This window comes from Capsicum annuum, chromosome 5, assembly GCF_002878395.1.
Source record: "Capsicum annuum cultivar UCD-10X-F1 chromosome 5, UCD10Xv1.1, whole genome shotgun sequence".
Lineage (NCBI taxonomy): Eukaryota > Viridiplantae > Streptophyta > Magnoliopsida > Solanales > Solanaceae > Capsicum > Capsicum annuum.
The window spans coordinates 30,779,277-30,798,099 of NC_061115.1; the positions used below are offsets into that span (position 1 = coordinate 30,779,277).

The window sequence follows — 18,823 nt, forward strand, 5'->3', positions numbered from 1 at the left end:
ATATAAAAAGAGAAAAAAGATAGTACTATCATTTGTCTAATGCACATTTTTTTTTTTCAAAAAGATATCACGAAAAAGAAGTCTTTTTCCTATAAATCACCAAACAACACTTTGCCCAAACCAGAAAAATAAAAATAAAAATAATTTTTTTTTTCAATCTTAGTTTTCATCAAATTATTTTTTTAGATCTATTTTACTTCAATTTATTAGTTACTACAGTCTTATATATGTGTTTTTGTGTGTGTTTATTTTTTCCTTTACACGGTGATGTTAGGGCCAGCTTTTGGATATCACAAATTATTTTGGGAAATCGAAATAGATTTGATTTTGAAAATTGAGGAAAAAAGGGGAATTTGTTTTTACCTTTTTTAGGTTTTTTTTTTTGGAATTGTTGAATTGTTGTTATGAGTACTGCGGAAGCATTATCTGTGATACCAGCCGCTGTTCTTCGTAATCTGTCTGATAAACTGTATGAGAAGCGCAAGAATGCTGCTTTAGAGGTTTGTTTTCTGGGCTTTTGTTGAATTTTTTTTTGTTGTAATTTTGGGTTTTTTAGGTTTTTACAATGTTGGGGTTTTACACTCTTGTTTTTGGGATTTGGGTTTGTTTCTTGTTGTGTTTCTCTTTACGATATTCAATTTGATCAATCTTGGGAGATAAATTGAATTAGATTAGTTCAGTAATTTAAATTTTGATGTTCAAAAATGGTAGTATGAAAAATAATACTCCCTCCGGTCCAATTTATACGATTTAGTTTGACTGGACACAGAGTTTAAGAAATTTTAATGGGCATGGTTTTCTTGAATTTTTTTTGCTGTGATTTTGGGCTTTTGTGGTTTTTTTTTTGATTTTTTGTTGTTGTGATTTTGGGTTTTATAGATTTTTCAAATGCTGGGTTTTTCCCTCTTGTTTTTTGGGATTTGGGTTTCGTTTGTTGTTGCGTTTCGCTTCACGAGAGTCAATTTGATCATGTTTGGAGTTAAATTAAGTTTAGATTAGCTGAATATTTTAAATTTAGATGTTTGAAAACTATGGGAAAAATAGAATAAGCTGTAATCCTTCTTATATTAGTGGGACGAAATATGCATCTTAAAATGTTGGTTGCTCTCGAGAAGTGAAAAATGACAAGGTAAAGTGAACGGAGAGAGTAAATAATTTTGTTTTTCTGGGTTTTCTTGGTTTTTTCTTATTTGGTAGTGATTTTGTTTGTTTTTTTTTCCGATTTTTCCAAAGTTGGTGTTCTTTCCTCTTGTTTTTTGGATTTGGGTTTTGTTCTTGTCGAGTTTTGCTTTACGAGAGTCAATTTGATCAATGGTTGGAGCTAAATTGAATTGGATTAGGTTAATATTTTAAATTTTAAATTCAGATGTTCGAAAACTATGGGAAAAATAATATAATTTGTAATCCTTCTTATATTAGTATGATGAAATATGCATCTTAAAATGTTGGTTACTCTCGAGAAGTGAAAAATGACAATTAGAAGTGATTGGAGGGAGTAAGAGATTTTGTTTTTATGGTATTTTCTTGATTTTTTTTAGTGATTTTGGGTATTTTAGTTATTAATAATTAGGGGTTCTTTTCTTCTTGTTTTGGGGATTTGGGTTTTGTTCGTTGTCTTGTGTCGCTTTACGAGAGTCAATTTAATCAATCTTTGGAGATAAATTGAGTTAAATTAGTTTAATGTTTTGAATTTAGATTTTCTAAAACTATATGAAAAATAGTGCTCCCTCCATACCAATTTATATGATGTAGTTTGACTGGGTATGAAGGGGAGCCTTGGAGTAGTTGATAAAGTTGCTGCTCTTGGCCATGGGTTCAAGCTATGTGGAAACAACCCCTTCCAGAAATGTAAGGTGAGGTTGCGTATAATAGACCCTTGTGGTCCGGCCCTCCTGACTGCATGCATAGCGGGAGCTTTAGTGCGCTGAGCTGCACTTTTTTTCTTTCTCAGTTTGACTAGGCATATAGTTTAAGAAATATGGGATGACTTTTGAAATTTATGGTCTAAAATAAGTAGGTGCTTGTGTGGCTATGAATCATCATATGAAGGGTGAAACTGGCAATTTTAAAGTTAAATGTTTACTATACATATACTCTCTTCGTCCCATTTTATGTGGCACCGTTTGACTTGAACGGCGTTTAAGGAAAAAAAGGAAGACTACTGAAATTTGTAGTCTAAAATGATCCTTGAATATTTTTGTGGTTGTAAATCATTTCGTTAAGGGTAGAAGGATAATTTTAAAGTTAATTTTTTTCTAATTATAGTAAGGTGACATTCTTGTTTGGACGGACTATAAAAGAAAGTGTGTCACATAAAATGGAACGGAGGAATTATATATAGTAATGTGTCATTTTTTCTGGGATTGACTAAAAAGGAAAGTGTATCATACAAATTGGGATAGAGGAAGTGTAATTCGTAATCCTTCTCATATTAGTATGATGAGAATATACAACAACAACATACCAGTATATTCCCAACAAAATGGGGAATGGGGCCTGGAGAGGGGAGAATGTATGCAATCCATTCCACTACCTCAGAGGTGAGGTAAAGAGGGCATGATGAGAATATACATTTTAAAATTTGATCAAAGTTCATATAGTTTGACTCTCGAGAAGCGAAACATGACAAGTAAAAGTAAATGGAAGGAGTAAAAGATTTTGCTGATATATATTGTTGTTTATTTATTTTGTGTAGTTGGAAGGGATTGTTAAGCATTTGACATCTACGGGTGATCACGACAAGATCAATGCTGTTATCAGTTTGTTGTCTCAGGAGTATACGTACTCACCTCAGGCACATAACCGGAAAGTGAGTGTGAATTTTACTCTTTTAGAGTGGTATGTTTGGTATAGTGAAAAATGATATCCACTACATTGTGGAAAATGATTTCTCCAAGAAAGATATACTCTAATTTCCATCAAAAAAGGAGGAAACGGCTTTGTGTTTTTCGTATGGGTGGAATCAATTTTTTCTTTTAAAATTTCTCTTTACAAATATTATATTTCTTACTTATATCGCTTGATCAACTACATATTTTTCAACCTTTTGTAATGCAGAATAGCACCAAACACTATTCTCATGCTCTATTTAACATCATATATGATTATCATTTGGTACCTACTTTATACCTTTTTTTTTTAAAGAAAACATTTCCCTTCTATAACAAATAACCCCCCCTGACTATATTTTCTGTGTAATATGAATTTGTTATTTTTGCCTTTTGTGTTCAACTTATGTTAGGGAGGTCTGATAGGACTGGCTGCAGTAACTGTTGGTTTGACTACAGAAGCAGCACAACACCTTGAGGTAAGGACATTCACTTCGTGATCCACTTTGTTTCCTATCTGTTTTCAATTTTGTGGAACTGCGCTATAAAATTTTGGTTTAGCAATGAGAAAGGGTGAGGTTATGCCCTATGGCTTTGGTCTAGTGGTAGATGTGTGGTTTAGGCCCACGCCATGGGTAGATGGGTGGGGCCATTATCCACCAAATTGCGACTGGCACTTGAGAGTTTCTCGATTATCAAAGAAAAGCTGAGGGTGAGGTTATTTGTGCCTAGTCTGAAGTTTAGGTTGGTATTTTGGAGAACATCATCTGCTATTAGTAATTATTAATAGATAAGTCTGTAGACGAGAAGAATGATAAAATAAAACTGAGAACATGCATGTGGATGCTATACTAAGGTGAATATACGGTCAGTTATCTTTCGTCCAGTATCATGTACAATGCCATAATTATTAAGAATAGTTAACACAGAATCTTTACACAACATTCTTGCCACTAATGTGGTATCTTTAAAAATCTCGTGTGTGTTAGCCATGCACTTGATTCAAGAGCAGGAGTTTACGAACATGCCCAATGTGTCCATTTAATCAATGTATTTGGAATGATTAAGTCATGGCAACCTACCAAAAAATATTCTTTACACTATGTTTTTAGTGATTCTCTTGATTTTTTAACAAGCCTCATAAGTGGTAAAACACTTGAAGTTGCTTATTTTGAATTAAACTATACTAAATGATAACTGAAATAATAAAGAGTCACTTGAATAATGTTGTCGGAATATTGAATAATCACTTGAAATTTGAAAATAGCGGTGCTAGAATTCTTTTTCTGGTTGCCTGACAAAAGAATGTGCTTCTTATACGCTTGTAATAAAGAGTCTGTTCTCAGTCATTGGAAATAGGTGGTGTCATAAATCTCCAACACACTGGTGTAACTTGAATTAGCGGTAAAAGAACATCCAAAAAGTTGTCGGAGCGGTGACTTGAAAACTGACGTGGAAGCAAGCCCGGAATAAGGTTTTTGTCACCGGAATAAAGAGATTTGGTACCTCTTTCTCAAAAAGAAGAGATTCTGCACTGCTGGAGTGATTTCCAGAAGATGATATAGAACCATTGGGATGATCACGTTGAGAACTATTGTATAAAGAATGGCTGAAATAATAGTCAGAAGAATGATGACCTGAGCGATTCCACCGAAACAGTCACTGAGAAGAGGCGGCACAGTTCTAATGCCATATGAAAGAGTGAGGAACCAAAAACTTTGTTTTGAAATTGATGGTCAATAACACATAAAAGAGTTCCTTGCATGGGAGTTTTGAGTTGCATGAATTAAGCAAATTGCCTGATTATATTTTTGATAACCGATAAAGTGTTGAAGTTCAGTGGATAATGAGCAGGCCCTTTTATTCCTTTTTTTTCCTTTCTAAATAAGGTAAAATAAGAGCTTGCTTCGCTATCCTTCTCCATTTGACTACCAGAATTGGTTCCCAGCAGGTTTCAAACTTGTGAAGTGCCTTTACCACAGACACTCAGCTGTACTGCCTTTGCTAGTGAACCAGAAAACGGTGCAGCATGTGAATTATCCTAACTATTATGGCATAGTGATTATAAGAATATTGCATAAGATATTCTCTATAACCTTTTGACTTTTAACATGTAAAATATTCAAGATAACTATTATGGGAACATATAATGGTTACTTCTTTTAGCTACTTTGAACTTTTCTGTATTTGTGACATCTTCTCCAATATATTGTGCATCAAAAAGTAGTGACTAGGGATACCACAAAATTTTCTTGATTAAGTTTTTTTCTTGTTGCTTTTCCGATTTTATTATTTCTAGAAATCTTTGCTTGGCTTCTTTGATGTTCTTTTATAGTTTTGGTATCCTAGAAGTAAATTATCATGCCAACAAGAGTGTACTCATTTAGAGTGTTTTAGTATGACGGAAAATATTTTTCGGAAAATGTTTTTCAATTCTCATATTTGGTTGGCTTAAATGTTTTGAAAAATGTTTTCCAAATCAACTTATTTTCCTCAAATCTAAGGAAAATGACTTCCCTTAAAAAATAAGGAAAACATTTTCCATAACTCTATTTCAACCTCACTCTCAAGTTGAAATGTTCATACAACTCTCAAAATCACCTATCCCTGCCCCCAACACTCAATCCCCTACCACCCCCAATACAAAAAACATATTTACTTTTTTAAAAAATATTTCAAATTATTTTTTCTTACCCCATCCCCTACTGCTAACCAACCCCCTAGCCCCTACTAGCTCCCTCTCCAAAAAAAATATATAACTTTTTTTTTAAAAAAATTCAAACTTTTTTCTTACCCCCTATCCCCCAAACCCCCTCTCCAAAAAATAAAAATTAATTTTTTTATTAAAAAGTTTCAAAACATTTTTCTCACTTACCCTTCTTACCCTATTCATTCTCATTGTTTTTAGTTGAATAGTATATACAAATACTTTTAGAGAACATTTTCTACTTGCATAACGAACACAAGAATATAAGTAAGAAACAATTTATTTTCTTAGAAAATGTTTTCCTCCTCCATATTGAACACCCTAAAAAAAATTACTTTTCGAGGTCAAAAATTATTTTTATAAAAAGTATTGTTTACTCTCTAGCTAAACACTAAATGTATTTTCTGAAAAATATTTTTTCATTCACAAGCTAACACTAGAAAATATTTTTCGGAAAATATTTTTCACTCACCAACCAAACATAAGAAAATAAGTAAGAAACCAACTTCTATTCCATGAAAACATTTTCTAGTAACATATTTTCCATGGAAAATATTTTCTTTCATACCACACACCCACTTCATACCACACATCCACTTTTGTGGTTAACACTCACAAGTTACTTTCTGTTCCTATATCTTCTTCCTTGAGATCATCTGTGGCTTTCATCTTTACTTTTTCAGAGAACAAGTCGCTTTATATATTGTTGTCTTGAAAAGGTTACTGATGTTGTTTCTGTGGTGTTTATTGTTATTTTGGGATGTTGCCTTGAGGACTGTGCTTTTCTTTTTCCCCTTTTTGCCACTTATCTCTCATCCGGATTTTGATGTCCAGCAAATTGTCCCACCAGTCTTACACTCTTTTTCACACCAAGACAGCAGAGTTCGTTATTATGCCTGTGAAGCTTTGTATAACATAGCAAAGGTGAGAAAGCTAAAGGACCTGTACAGCACATGTTTTCTTCAGTCTTGCTGTTTGGACTTCATTTTTTCTACTTTGCAGGTTGTAAGAGGAGATTTCATCGTATTCTTCAATCAGATCTTTGATGCTTTGTGTAAGCTTTCAGCAGATTCAGATGCCAATGTGCAAAGTGCTGCTCATCTTTTAGATAGACTTGTGAAGGTAATGCATCACTTCATTTGAAGGCATTGGTTAGAGCGGGAAGAGTAACATTTAATAGATGATGTGTTGTTTAGATGATAGTGAATTCCAGTTCGAGATACCACAACAAGGAGGAGGATAGAAGCGCTGCAGAGGAAAGGAGAGTCTAAAGATGAGGCTTGAGTAATTGTTTCATTGGGGAGTTCAAATGGTGTAGATTTACTAATTTAGGGTAGAAAGTTGGGTGTCCTGTTCTTTCATTTCTTTTTCCCAATTCTTTTATTTTTTACCTCCGGTACTTTATGGGAGAACGCAGGGCACAGAGTCTAGGAGTTGCTTTAATCAAAAGATATGCACAGTTTTGGTATTTATACTGCTCAATTTTGGGTGATAACGTTTGCTACAACCTTTGTTGTGATGCAGGATATTGTCACAGAGAGTGAGCATTTCAGGTGAGTCATGCTGGAAACAAAGTTTAATTTTTTGTTCTTGCTGAGGTATTATTTGACATCACTGAATTGGATATTTTATTTCTTACACAGCATTGAAGAATTTATTCCTTTGCTGAGAGAACGAATGAATGTCCTCAATCCTCATGTCCGCCAATTTCTTGTTGGGTGGATCACAGTTTTAGACAGTGTTCCGGATATTGATATGCTCGGTTTTCTTCCTGATTTTCTTGATGGTAATTGCTTGTTTTTCAAATTCAAACATTCTAGTGATGCAACTCAATGTTCTAATTTGTTAACTCATGTGGTCTCTCTTGACTTGATGAAGTGCAGGATTATTTAATATGTTGAGTGATTCTAGCCATGAAATACGGCAACAGGCTGATTCTGCACTTTCAGAGTTTTTACAAGAGATTAAGAATTCTCCAGTAAGATCTCTGTCATGTGTGGTTTGTTTAATTTTTTGGTCTTCCAAAGGAAAATAAATTTTTGAACTTTCAATTTTTTCCTAGCTACTGACATTGTTGAGACGTAGGATGAAAGATATCTGAATATATGTTTGTCTCTCAACGTGCAACTTAGATTCACTATGTTTTTTTTTAGCAATTGTGTTTGGTTTTCATATGTACCGAAGATAGTTGTCTTTTCCTCTAATTTTGTATCTGCATTTTGAATTAGTAAGATTTCTTGTTTTCAACAAAAATCTGAAACAAAAAAAAAAATCTTATATTGTTTTGACAAGATTAGAATTGGGCACGTGCGGTGCTAGTGGATACCATATCCATATTATAGAATTTGTAATAAAAATAAAAAATTCTTTCTTCATCTAAAAAAAAAAATTAAAGAATGAAGAGTTCTTACTCGCATATACATATATATTTGTGTATGTGTATGTTTCTAAAGACTTTTTGTTCAAGTTATAAAATTGAAACTGAAATGGTGTCATTACATAATCCTGGACCTCTCCTATACATGAGGCTGAAAGTAGTAGTAGTCTTTGACCAACTTCATCTCGAACACTATCAGCTATAGTAAAGGAAGCAACTTCAATCTCAGCACATATGAAATATGAACATATCATTTGTAAGGAAGAGTTTATATAGTAAAATGGGCAACAATAGTCTCAGAGCCTGTCCAGCCTCACATGTTTGCACTTAGTCTTAATCTTAATGATTCAGATTTCAGTTATTATTCACTTTTTTTTATATTTGAATCTTAAATCATTAGATCTTACATTAAGTGCATTTGTTTTTTTTATGTTACAACCCCTTAATGGGTCTGGATAGATCTGAATGATTAAGAGCGGTAACGAAGTCTTAATATCATTAAGATGTCTATTGAAGGACTTTCACAAAGATGACAGTTCACCAATTCCTTCCATTATGCTGCCACCACCATCACCCACAAGTATCAACTCCGATGCCATCGCCTACCATTATATTAACTAGCGCCACCAACTACTCACAATCACCATCCTCAACCATAACCTACCAATCACTACAATCTGTCGCCACCATCTACTACTGCCACTAACCATCACCACTAGCTACTACCGATAACACCATCTCCAATCAGCACCCACAACCACCACCACCACTAGCCATCACTACAACCTACCGCTATATTATTTTCTAAAAGTATTTTGGTGATATATCAAATCTAAAATGACCATTCATTCACTGGGTTTGTTGTTTTTGTTGTACTGACCATTTAGATACAATCAGATGAATTTGGTCCATATGGAAGTACTTTTGCAACTCTTTAATTTTCTGTATTTAAAGCATAATGAAGAGAAGTGGGTTAATGTAGTGGTTTTTTTTTGAAAAAATAATATAATTGTTAAGGGAATACATGCCTATCAGTATTGCAATGATATTTTTGTCTATCAGCATTTGGTTTGAAGCTTCTAACTTCTATAATAATATATAGATTTTGTTTGTCCTTTGTTAGTTTTCTTACCTGAAGAATGCTGCTCTTTAAGTCTGTAGATTATGGCCGCATGGCTGAAATACTAGTGCAAAGGGCAGGCTCACCGGATGAATTTACTAGGCTGACTTCTATCACTTGGGTAAGTACATTGCTACGTATGTTGCTCGTATACCATGTTATCCTGTTTTCTATTGACCGATATTGTGTCTCTTGTCTATGATTCTTCTCATGTAAATACTTGTGCTTTAACTTGTCAAATCTGATTGAGTAGATTATTTTATGCCATGCAGATAAATGAATTTGTGAAACTTGGTGGAGATCAACTCGTCCCTTATTATGCTGACATTCTGGGAGCAATATTGCCTTGTATATCTGATAAAGAAGAAAAAATAAGAGTTGTAAGGGGACATGATTCTCTTTTTTTAGTATTTGTGTTTTTTTCCCCTTCTCATGCTACCGTCCTTCATTGTTGCTTCTTTTTGTTCCTTCTTTGTCTGTCGCTGTCACCTTTCTATTCGTCTGCGCTTCTCCCTTTTTAGGTTTCTCGTGAAACAAACGACGAACTTCGTGCAATTGAGGCTGATCCAGCTGAGGGGTTTGATGTAGGAGCAATCCTCTCTGTTGCAAGGAGGTATGAAGTTACTTATTGAGGGATATTTGGATTTTGAAGATTTAAAGAAGTTGAACAGTCTTGATAGTTGATAGTACAGTAAGATCCTCTCTTTTGGTTTTGGATTCTTTAACAATCTTGGACTTTTATAGAAGTGGTCAATAGATAGTCAATTGAAAAATTGATTAGTTTCCTTAAAAAATAGTTGTCTTTTTGTTGGAAAGTGATTTTTAGGTAGTAGCCAAATAGTTCTGACTATAGAACTACAGCCTTAAAAGTTAAATTTTTACGTTCTTTGACTTTGTTAAGAAATGGACCTTTGGCCTAATTCAATTCCACAAGCTGGTTTCCCAATATCATTAAGGAGACAACAACCTTTTCCTTTGAGCAATGTGGGACTTGTGTTTGCTGGTTGATATGGAAGGAGAGGAACCAGAGATACTTGAGGGAGTTTACAGCTAGATCTGTTAGCTCTCTGTTGTAACTTTCACATTGCAGACAATGAAAATGGGGGTATAATTCATTCGTTCTATGCAACAGTGAACATGCTTCGTAAATGGTTACCACCCTTTTCTACTGTCCAGATGGTTGGCTGTTAATAAAATAGTTACTTATAGAAAAAGTTTATATTCACCATATAACTATTTAATAAAAAATGTGATTGATTTATTTATGAAAATCAAAACATAACAGAGTTCGTGATACGAATAGTTGTATCCAAGTGGCTATATGTTATATATATTGCTTCTGGTTAACTTTCTGTATCAATTTGTTTATCAGGCAGTTGTCTAGTGAATGGGAGGCAACACGTATTGAAGCATTACATTGGATGTGGACTCTGCTTAATGGACATCGATCAGAGGTGAAGACCTAAAATTTAATGACGTTTATCTTGTTTATTCTTTTGCATGATGAGAACACTCTCTCATGGACTTAATGAATGACATATGAGTAGATATCCAAAAATTACTTCATTGGTTATCGTGGGGATACTATATACTGTTTTCCATTAATGCTGTGTATGGAGCCAGAGTTGCTAAAGGTCACTAGCTCATGTGTTGTTGGGATGCTTATTAAAGAACAAGGGCATGGGGTTCTTGGAAAATTTTTGTAACGAGAAAGGTCATTAATCATGTTTGAAACCTACAATTTTTCTATTTCACAAATTTGTACTTTCTAAATGAATCTGTGTAGAAGAAGCAATGGGCTTTAATAGGAGAGGAGTCTCGGTTCCTTGCTCTTTGTGGTCGTACTTGTTCCATCTCATTCTCTTTCCTTCACTGGAATGAGATGGAGGATCAGGGAAATGTGGTGCTAGTTTCTGCAATAATCTTAGAGCCATATTATAATCCTGTGACATGGTTATTCTTGTGCAGCTGCATCACTTAAGGTTCTGCTCCATCATAATTGTATTTGATCATATTCTATTAAAATAAAGCTCATTATTCAGGCTACGATACTTGTATTTTCAGAAAATCATGCATAAATAATGGAATATTGTTATCATGACAAGCTTTTTTCATTTCAATTAGGTGTATATGTTACAAATTCGATTCAACTTTCAGAAGTAGTATTATATACTTGGTATTGGAATAAGTGCATTGATAACACTCAAATAATGCAAGATATCTTATTATCAGTCTAGCAATATTTGTTTTGTTCTGAACTTTTTTATGGTTTCTAAAGTTTGATCTGGTAAGTGAGAGATCATATTTCCAATTTTTCAAAACAGGTCTTGGTTTTTCTGAATGATGTCTTTGACACTCTCCTAAGGGCGCTATCAGATCCCTCTGATGAGGTATCTCCTATTGCTTTAATTCTTTTTCATTGAGTTTGTCATGCTGGTTTGCTTTGCTAAGTCTAGCCATTGTTCTAACTTCTGATTGACAAAGCTATTTCCCAGAATATTTTATCTTGATGGGGAAATGTTTATGGACAAGTGATGTCGCTTTTCTGGTAGCATTATGGCTGTGTTTTCCGGGCATTTGCTGACTTTCAAAAGTTCACTTAGGTTTTTGTGTATTAGCTGCGTCTTTTGTTTGGTTCCCGTAGAGTAGTTTCTTGACAAATTTTGGCCATAATCATCTTGCCTTTTCCCGCACTTTATAGTTTATGCCTATGATTCTTTTTTTGTACCCCTTTCTCGATTCTTCTGGAAATCCTTACAGCTGTACATCACTCCCTCATTCTAGTTTCCATCACCCTTAACCTAATTGTTAATACTATTTTAAGGCTGGTAATATTTGCGTCTTGCATGATTTCTAAATGTGGTGTAGACTGCATATATGCTATTTGGTATTTCCTGAGTTTATTGCCACAAATATTCTCTTGTTTGGAGGATATGCTAACAATTTATTCTTGACCCTTAATACGTTAATAGAATCGGGAGACGTGCGTTGCACATTTACTTTATCTCAAGGAATAAAAATTTATTTAAAAATTATGTTGAGATTTAGAATTGAAGTTTAAGTTGATGATGGATATATTTTTTTTCTTAAAGATGATGAATGTTAAATCATCTGCCAATAATTCAATAATTTGTTCCACTTTTATAATTTTGTCAATTCAATTTTACAAATTATCATACTACCTTTTTAGTTTCAACGAGAGTTGCTACATAAGTAGCAACTAATAATCTACGAGCTTCAGATGAACAGATACTCATAGTCCAGTGTAGATCTTAATAAAGACATTCCAAAAGGATATTAATGGGAGTTAGCGAGAGAATTTACTATTGAATGATGACTTGCATACCAAGTGTAAAAAATGTTTACAAAATCAATTCATTTACTCCTTCCATCCCATTTTATGTGAAAGTATTACTGTTTGGGGAGTCAAGCGGTTTTCTCTTTGATTATATTTTCTCAAACTTATTTTAAATAGTTTTAGTGTTGACTCGTTGTATTTTTGTGTTATTTTCAAGAAGTTATACCCAAATTTATAGTATTCTCATGCTAATCCTTCCATGGAGTTAATTATAATTAAAAAGGAAAAGCAAATCAAGACCAATTTCACGAAAGAAAATGAAAGTCATCGAAATATCTGTAAGGGAGACAAATCTGTTCGAACTCAAATCCTTTAACAATTCATGATTTATTTCTCATATAAATAATAGTGCTCGAAGATCAAAGAAAATGGGTGAGGAATTTACACTGGCTTAGAAGTTTGAAGCCAAATATATAGGTGTAAATACAAGTAAACAAAGAGATCAAAAAAGGAAACAGCTCTCAGGTATCATTAATATGACTGAACATTATTCTTTTTATAAAGTAATATTTTTGTATATTATAGAATTGTTTAATATATTTTTTGAAGGACAAAAATGTCCATCAATATTTTAGGGATATTTTCGTCTTTTCAACTTTAGAATTATATTCTTTCCACTTTTAGTAAAATTTATGCTTGACCTTATTACCACCTTATATAAAAAAGCATTTTATGCTTGGCCCTATTAATCTCTTTGAAAGTTAAAGATGATATAAGATATGGGATAGATGTTTTGATAAACATTGCCCCAGTCCAAATTTTGTTTGAGATTGCTGCAGTTATCTTCTAACTTCAAGTTTAATACTTGTCGCAAATGAGTCTAGACACTCATTATTTGGGAAGGTGATTTTAGAGGGTGCTTCCTGTTGTTTTGTTTATTCTGAGAGTCTTCCTTAAATTCTCTTCCAGGTAGTGCTCTTGGTGCTCGAGGTGCACGCGTGCATAGCCGAAGATCCACAACACTTCCGCCAGCTAGTTGTTTTCCTAGTTCACAGTTTTCAGCATGATCACTCACTCCTGGAGAAGTAAATGCTTTATTCTTTCTTTTTTTGTTGTTTCTTGGGGGAAACTTTAAGGCATGCTTTTGTTGTTTGGTTTATTGAAGATTCTTTACTGCTGGTATCTTAGCTTTCCAAATATCTTTCAGACGTGGAGCTTTGATAATTCGACGGCTGTGTGTACTTCTAAATGCTGAAAGAGTTTACCGTGAACTGTCCACAATACTTGAAGGAGAATCAGATTTGGACTTTGCATCTGTGATGGTCCAGGTTGTGCTAATTTACTTATTTATCAAGAGAATATCACCATTTTCAATATAGAGAGTGAAACGATATAGAATTCACACTTTGCTTTATTTAATTAATTTGATGTGATCACAGAACTCAAGCTCAGTTTTAAGATATTGTTATCTGGGGCTCATATTAAATGTGTGGTGCTTAATGTTGTCTTCGCTGTAAGCTGAGTGTGCTGATCTTTGTTTCAGGCTTTAAACTTGATTTTGCTTACTTCACCTGAGTTGTCTGACCTTCGGGATCATCTTAAACAATCACTGGTCAAAGATGCTGGGAGAGACTTATTTCTTTCTTTGTATGCATCTTGGTGCCATTCACCAATGGCAATGATAAGCCTCTGCCTATTAGCTCAGGTAAGCCTTACAGCTCGCAAGTTTTCAGGCATAGGCATTCCTCATACCTGTATCAAACATTTGTTCCCCTTTTTCCACACTGAATACAATGAGCTCCATCCTTCTTACAGACATATCAGCATGCAAGTTCTGTTATTCAGTCTTTGGTTGAAGAGGATATCAATGTGAAGTTTTTAGTGCAACTACATAAGTTGATCCACCTTCTGGAGACTCCAACCTTTGCTTACCTTAGGCTCCAGGTGTTTTGAATTTTCCTTTTATTGATTGTGAAACCTAGAACTTTGAATTCCATTATCATTTATGGCTCTTTATGATCCAGAAAATAAACATATGTATGTTTGTAATTCCTTCTGCGCTGGAATTGTGCTGGAAAAGAGAATAGCACCAGAGAAACCTGAGTGTCTTATAACTTCTACGGATGTGTGCTTATCTTTTAAGCGGTAAATTGAAGGAAAAGGAAATGCATATTCTTTTCTTTCTAGATTAGATTGTTCTAATTGAAGTGTAGCCGTTAGTTGTTTGTAAAAGCGCTCTTCTTTGCATTTAGCGTGTACTGTGGAGTACACAAATAAAGTTGTGAAAAAAATTGCTGCTCCAGTCTCCATTTGCATAGATGTTAAGAAGGGAAACCAGATTGGAATTGGGAAGCTTGCAGTACTACCAAATTATATTGACAATCTGCTTTGCTGCGCCAATAAGAGAAATCCTGTACGATATTCTGACATTGCTTCTTACAGGATTCAAATTGATGACCTACCAATCGGCAGATATAAAATTGAGGTTTGGGGGGTTGGGGGGTTGGGGGTACGCTATATATTCCATTTTGGGATTTTATTGTCCCTTTGTCAGGTTCCCAGCTTTTCCGTACTTTTGGGGTGGCTGCAAACTTATAACTGCTTGTCTTGGTATCCTATACTTATTTCTTTTGGTAAAAAGATGTGCATTTTACCTACGAAGTGTTGCTGCATTGCTATTTGAAGTCCCTTGGCTCTAATGATTTGTTGGTGCTCAAATGAAACATTGTTATTAACTGCAAATATTTGGGGTGCTAAGATAACTCTTTATCTTTATTTTATTTTTGTGCTTGTTTCGTTGATTTCGTCAACTTGGAAAAAAACAATTTTTTTTTTACTTATTTATTTTTTAAAAAAACCATTTATTTTGTTCTGCTTTACCTGTTTTATGAAGATGTTGGTGTTACGTCCAAGACTTAGTACACCACATACGATTATCAGGGATGTAATTTATTCCTAAACCTGAATATCTGCTCATTGACAGTATGAATCTTGTATTGGTTTTAGCTGAACAAATTTGATGTTTAAGCAAGTATAATGGATTTTTCCTTTTTTTTCATGAGTTAGTTCTTTTAGGAGTATCTTAGTAGTTCTTTTTCTCGCAGCTTCTTGAACCTGGAAGATACATATGGTTGTTAAAAGCACTATATGGACTGTTGATGCTGTTACCGCAGGTATGCTAGCGATTGTTTTCTCCATTGGTAACTTGAGTTGAAGGTTATTGCTATCAACCACATCTCATTTGTGATGCATGCCAGCCAAAGTTTGCAGTTGTGCAAGTTGAATTTCTGTTGAGTCATTTTTAGAATACTGAAAAAAATCAGTCACCAGGTTGCATTAGTAGTTCAGTCCATTTACTATTACTATATCTAAGAGTTCGTATGTCACGGCTATTAATTCCAGCTTATACTTGAAATAATAATCACTAGTGCCACTACATGCTACCTTCCATTAGCACAGTTACAGGGTAACTTCACTCACTAAGGCTGAGGTAAACGGGAAAAAAACACCCATTGTTATTTGTCTCTACTGGGGTTTGCTCAGGAGTTGGTTTTTGTGTTAGCAATACTGTGAACTCTTTACAAGAGCTTATACGATTGTTTTTTCCTGATTATCACTCATATGCACAACTTATAAGTATAAGCTGCACCTAAAGTTTGCTAACATAGATATTCTTTATCAATTGATAGCAAAGTGCAGCGTTCAAGATTCTTCGTACTCGGTTAAAAACTGTTCCTTCATACTCCTTCAAGGAAGAGAAAGTTGCACGAACATCTTCTGGGATTCCTTTTTTTAATGGTGGAGGTGGATCACAAATTTCCGAGGATGGCAACCCAAATGAGAATTCACATGATATGCATAACGGAATAAACTTTGCTTCTAGGCTGAAGCATTTTAAGCAAATTCAACAGGAGCATCGTTTGCATTCAAAGTCACAGATTTATTCACGATTTAGTTCTGCCTCATCAACGAAGGTATGTGTGCTTCATAATGTCTCTACTTATTTTGCTGATAATATTTTGGTTGCGTATTACACCCTGGTACTTGATCAAAAGATAATATCTGAGGGTAGAAATATCCTATATGTTAAGGTATACGGTGAGGCACTTCTTGTCTGTCTATCTGGGTTGAGTATGGAGAAAAAGAGTTCTTAGACTTTCTGGTTATTCTTTAAATATGACAAATGTTAAGGTATATTTGGTGTGGGTTGCATTTGCGATAAACAATGAGGGTTGTAAGTGTTCCATTGTTGTGAAGTTCCTTATCTCTATTATGTCTATCTTTTTTATATCGGAGAAATTGCCGGTGGTTTCTATCCCAACTCCAGTTGGCACATAAGTTCAGAACTCCGGGGAGTATAGGCCATACTCCCTGGCCCTATGCCCTTCTTCTAACTTAATACTAAACTTTTAAGTTCGAATTTGTGATGTTCTTTTAACTCACACACCCCATGTTTGTGACTCTCACTGAACCGAAGCCTTGGGACCCATATACTCTATTTTGTTGAATATACTGTACTTGCTTATCTAAATGTTGCTCTTTGAGAATGTTTGAATATTAGCTTGAACCGATCTTAATTCAGGAGTTGTGAAGACCAGAAGAACCAAAGCAATCAGCTGCAACAACAGACTTGAACAGGCCGTCTTCAACATCATCGCGTTGAGACCCCAGTACAGTTGCAACTCTGATTGTTTTCCCTTGCTCCTCATCAATGTTTCTGATGCAGCAATCTTGATGTGCTTTCTTTTTCTTTTCTGAAAGCATAGTCAAGCTTAGCTAAGTTGTAAATTGTATATTTTAGTTATTTGTTTTGTCAAAATTCACAGTTGGAAAAAGTGGAGAAGGGGGTATAACCTTTAGCTTGGATATTCCAAAGCTTTTTATAAATTTCTTTGAAGATACTTCAAAGGTAAAATTAGCCCATGTGGTTATATTATTTTTTGTTGAAGGGGCGCCTTGGAATCAGATTGAAGTTGTCTCTATGTGAGGTCACGCGTTCGAGCCGTGTTATCAGCCACTCATGCTTGCGTTAGGGTAGACTGCCTACATCACATCATTTTGGGGCGCTGCTCTTTCTCGGACCTTGCGTGAATGCTGAATGCTTCATGTACGGGGCTGCCTTTTTACCATCTGGGCAGACAGGTAGATGTGTAGGATATAACTTCTTCCTTTTATTCATGAGTCTCCTGTTACAAAGAAAGATTCAGTTGATGCATTACTCTAGTGAACGTTGGGTCCTTCTCCCATTCTTGTTACTTGTTGGATTTCAATAATTTTCAAAGCTGGAGTTTTCGGTTTTTATTTAATTTACTTCGAATTTCTTCATTTCCACCCCTCTTTATTCCTGTGTTTGGGAAAAATTACATAACACCACAATTTATTTTTACTATGTTACATAAAATTTCTACCTTTTTATTGATTACCTAAATTCCTTTTTATTTTTTTAAGAAAAAACAGTTGATTTTTACTATATTACATAAAATTTCTCCCTTTTTATTGATTACCTAAATTCCTTTTTATTTTTTTAAGAAAAAACAGTTGTACACATCTACAAGTTCATAAATTTTATTATGTATCTTCCTTTGGTCTAATTAATGTATTATATATCTTGATCAAATAGTTTCAGAAATGAATGTATCTTAGTAATCAAAATTATGTAACTTTACTTCAAAATTATGTATGTGGATGCTAATTATGTATCCGAGCAAAAATGGAGTAGTTAACGTTACATTCTCAAGTTTAAAATTATGTATCTCAATTTCAAAATTATGAGTTCAAACGGTAATTATGTATCCGAAAATTGCAAAATAAGGTATTATTTATAATTTAGCAAAAAGCAGAGATAGAAAGAAATTAGGGGTAAACTTGTTGAGAGATTTATGTAAGTTTAACGTAAAAATATCATAATAAGCACAAAGTGATATAATTAATACTTAAACAATGATAAAAGTGCTAAAATATGAAATAAGTTATAGTTAATATGTGTATTTTTAGCCGAACATGAAGGCTGCACGAGTAACAATGACAGTCCAAAATTTAACGAATGCTTAATCCCATTAAGGTCTTGAGTCGGGGTCTTTTAAAAACATCTCTATCTAATCAATCCCATTGAAAACCCATGACAATAATATCTGAAACGTCTGTAGGACTATTAGGGGAGTCAAGTTGATACAATCCGTTTTTATAAATCCCAACAGTTTAGTTCCTAATTATATAAAATTTCAATTGTTTTTATATCTATGTAAAGTTTTATTTTTCATTTATTGTCGCGATACATAACTATTACTCGCGATACATCATCATCTGATACATAAGTATCAATAGATAACTCTTATGTATTAATATCATATATATTTATTTAGTTACCCACAAGACTTACATATCAGAAACACAAAAAGCATTTCGATACATGATTTTTGTAGATTTTAAGCAAGTATATCTTTCCTATGTATCTGTAACTCAATACTCAGCAAGATACATAACTTTTGTACAT

General features: G+C 34.0%; 1 protein-coding gene across 4 annotated transcripts; it reads left to right on the forward strand.

Annotated features, from left to right (window-relative positions):
• The first annotated feature begins 29 nt into the window (after positions 1-29).
• LOC107870558 (protein VAC14 homolog) lies at positions 30-17,245 on the forward strand. Of its 4 annotated transcripts, XM_016717126.2 has the most exons (21): positions 30-500; positions 2,696-2,809; positions 3,058-3,114; positions 3,242-3,307; positions 6,370-6,459; positions 6,538-6,657; positions 7,060-7,088; positions 7,179-7,321; positions 7,419-7,513; positions 9,067-9,153; positions 9,305-9,412; positions 9,554-9,645; positions 10,405-10,486; positions 11,357-11,422; positions 13,300-13,415; positions 13,538-13,658; positions 13,874-14,035; positions 14,146-14,274; positions 15,435-15,503; positions 16,020-16,304; positions 16,913-17,245. In XM_016717126.2, the coding sequence occupies exons 1-21, from the start codon at positions 405-407 to the stop codon at positions 16,919-16,921; spliced, it is 2,136 nt and encodes a 711-aa protein (XP_016572612.1). In that variant the 5' UTR covers positions 30-404; the 3' UTR covers positions 16,922-17,245. The 4 variants fall into 4 exon arrangements, with proteins under 4 accessions (XP_016572612.1, XP_016572613.1, XP_016572614.1 ...); XM_016717127.2 differs by lacking the exon at positions 3,058-3,114 and having other exon boundaries at positions 40-500; XM_016717128.2 differs by lacking the exons at positions 30-500; positions 3,058-3,114 and adding an exon at positions 4,175-4,529 and having other exon boundaries at positions 2,735-2,809.
• Positions 17,246-18,823: the final 1,578 nt, after the last annotated feature.

What these genes read in the sequence shown, in the direction of transcription:
- LOC107870558 (XM_016717126.2), top strand. Translation starts at nt 405, where the DNA reads ATGAGTACTGCGGAAGCATTATCTGTGATACCAGCCGCTGTTCTTCGT. An exon ending in AAGCAGCACAACACCTTGAG is followed by an intron (nt 3,308 to 6,369) that starts GTAAGGACATTC and finishes TTTGATGTCCAG; the next exon opens with CAAATTGTCCCACCAGTCTT. An exon ending in AAGAGATTAAGAATTCTCCA is followed by an intron (nt 7,514 to 9,066) that starts GTAAGATCTCTG and finishes CTGCTCTTTAAG; the next exon opens with TCTGTAGATTATGGCCGCAT.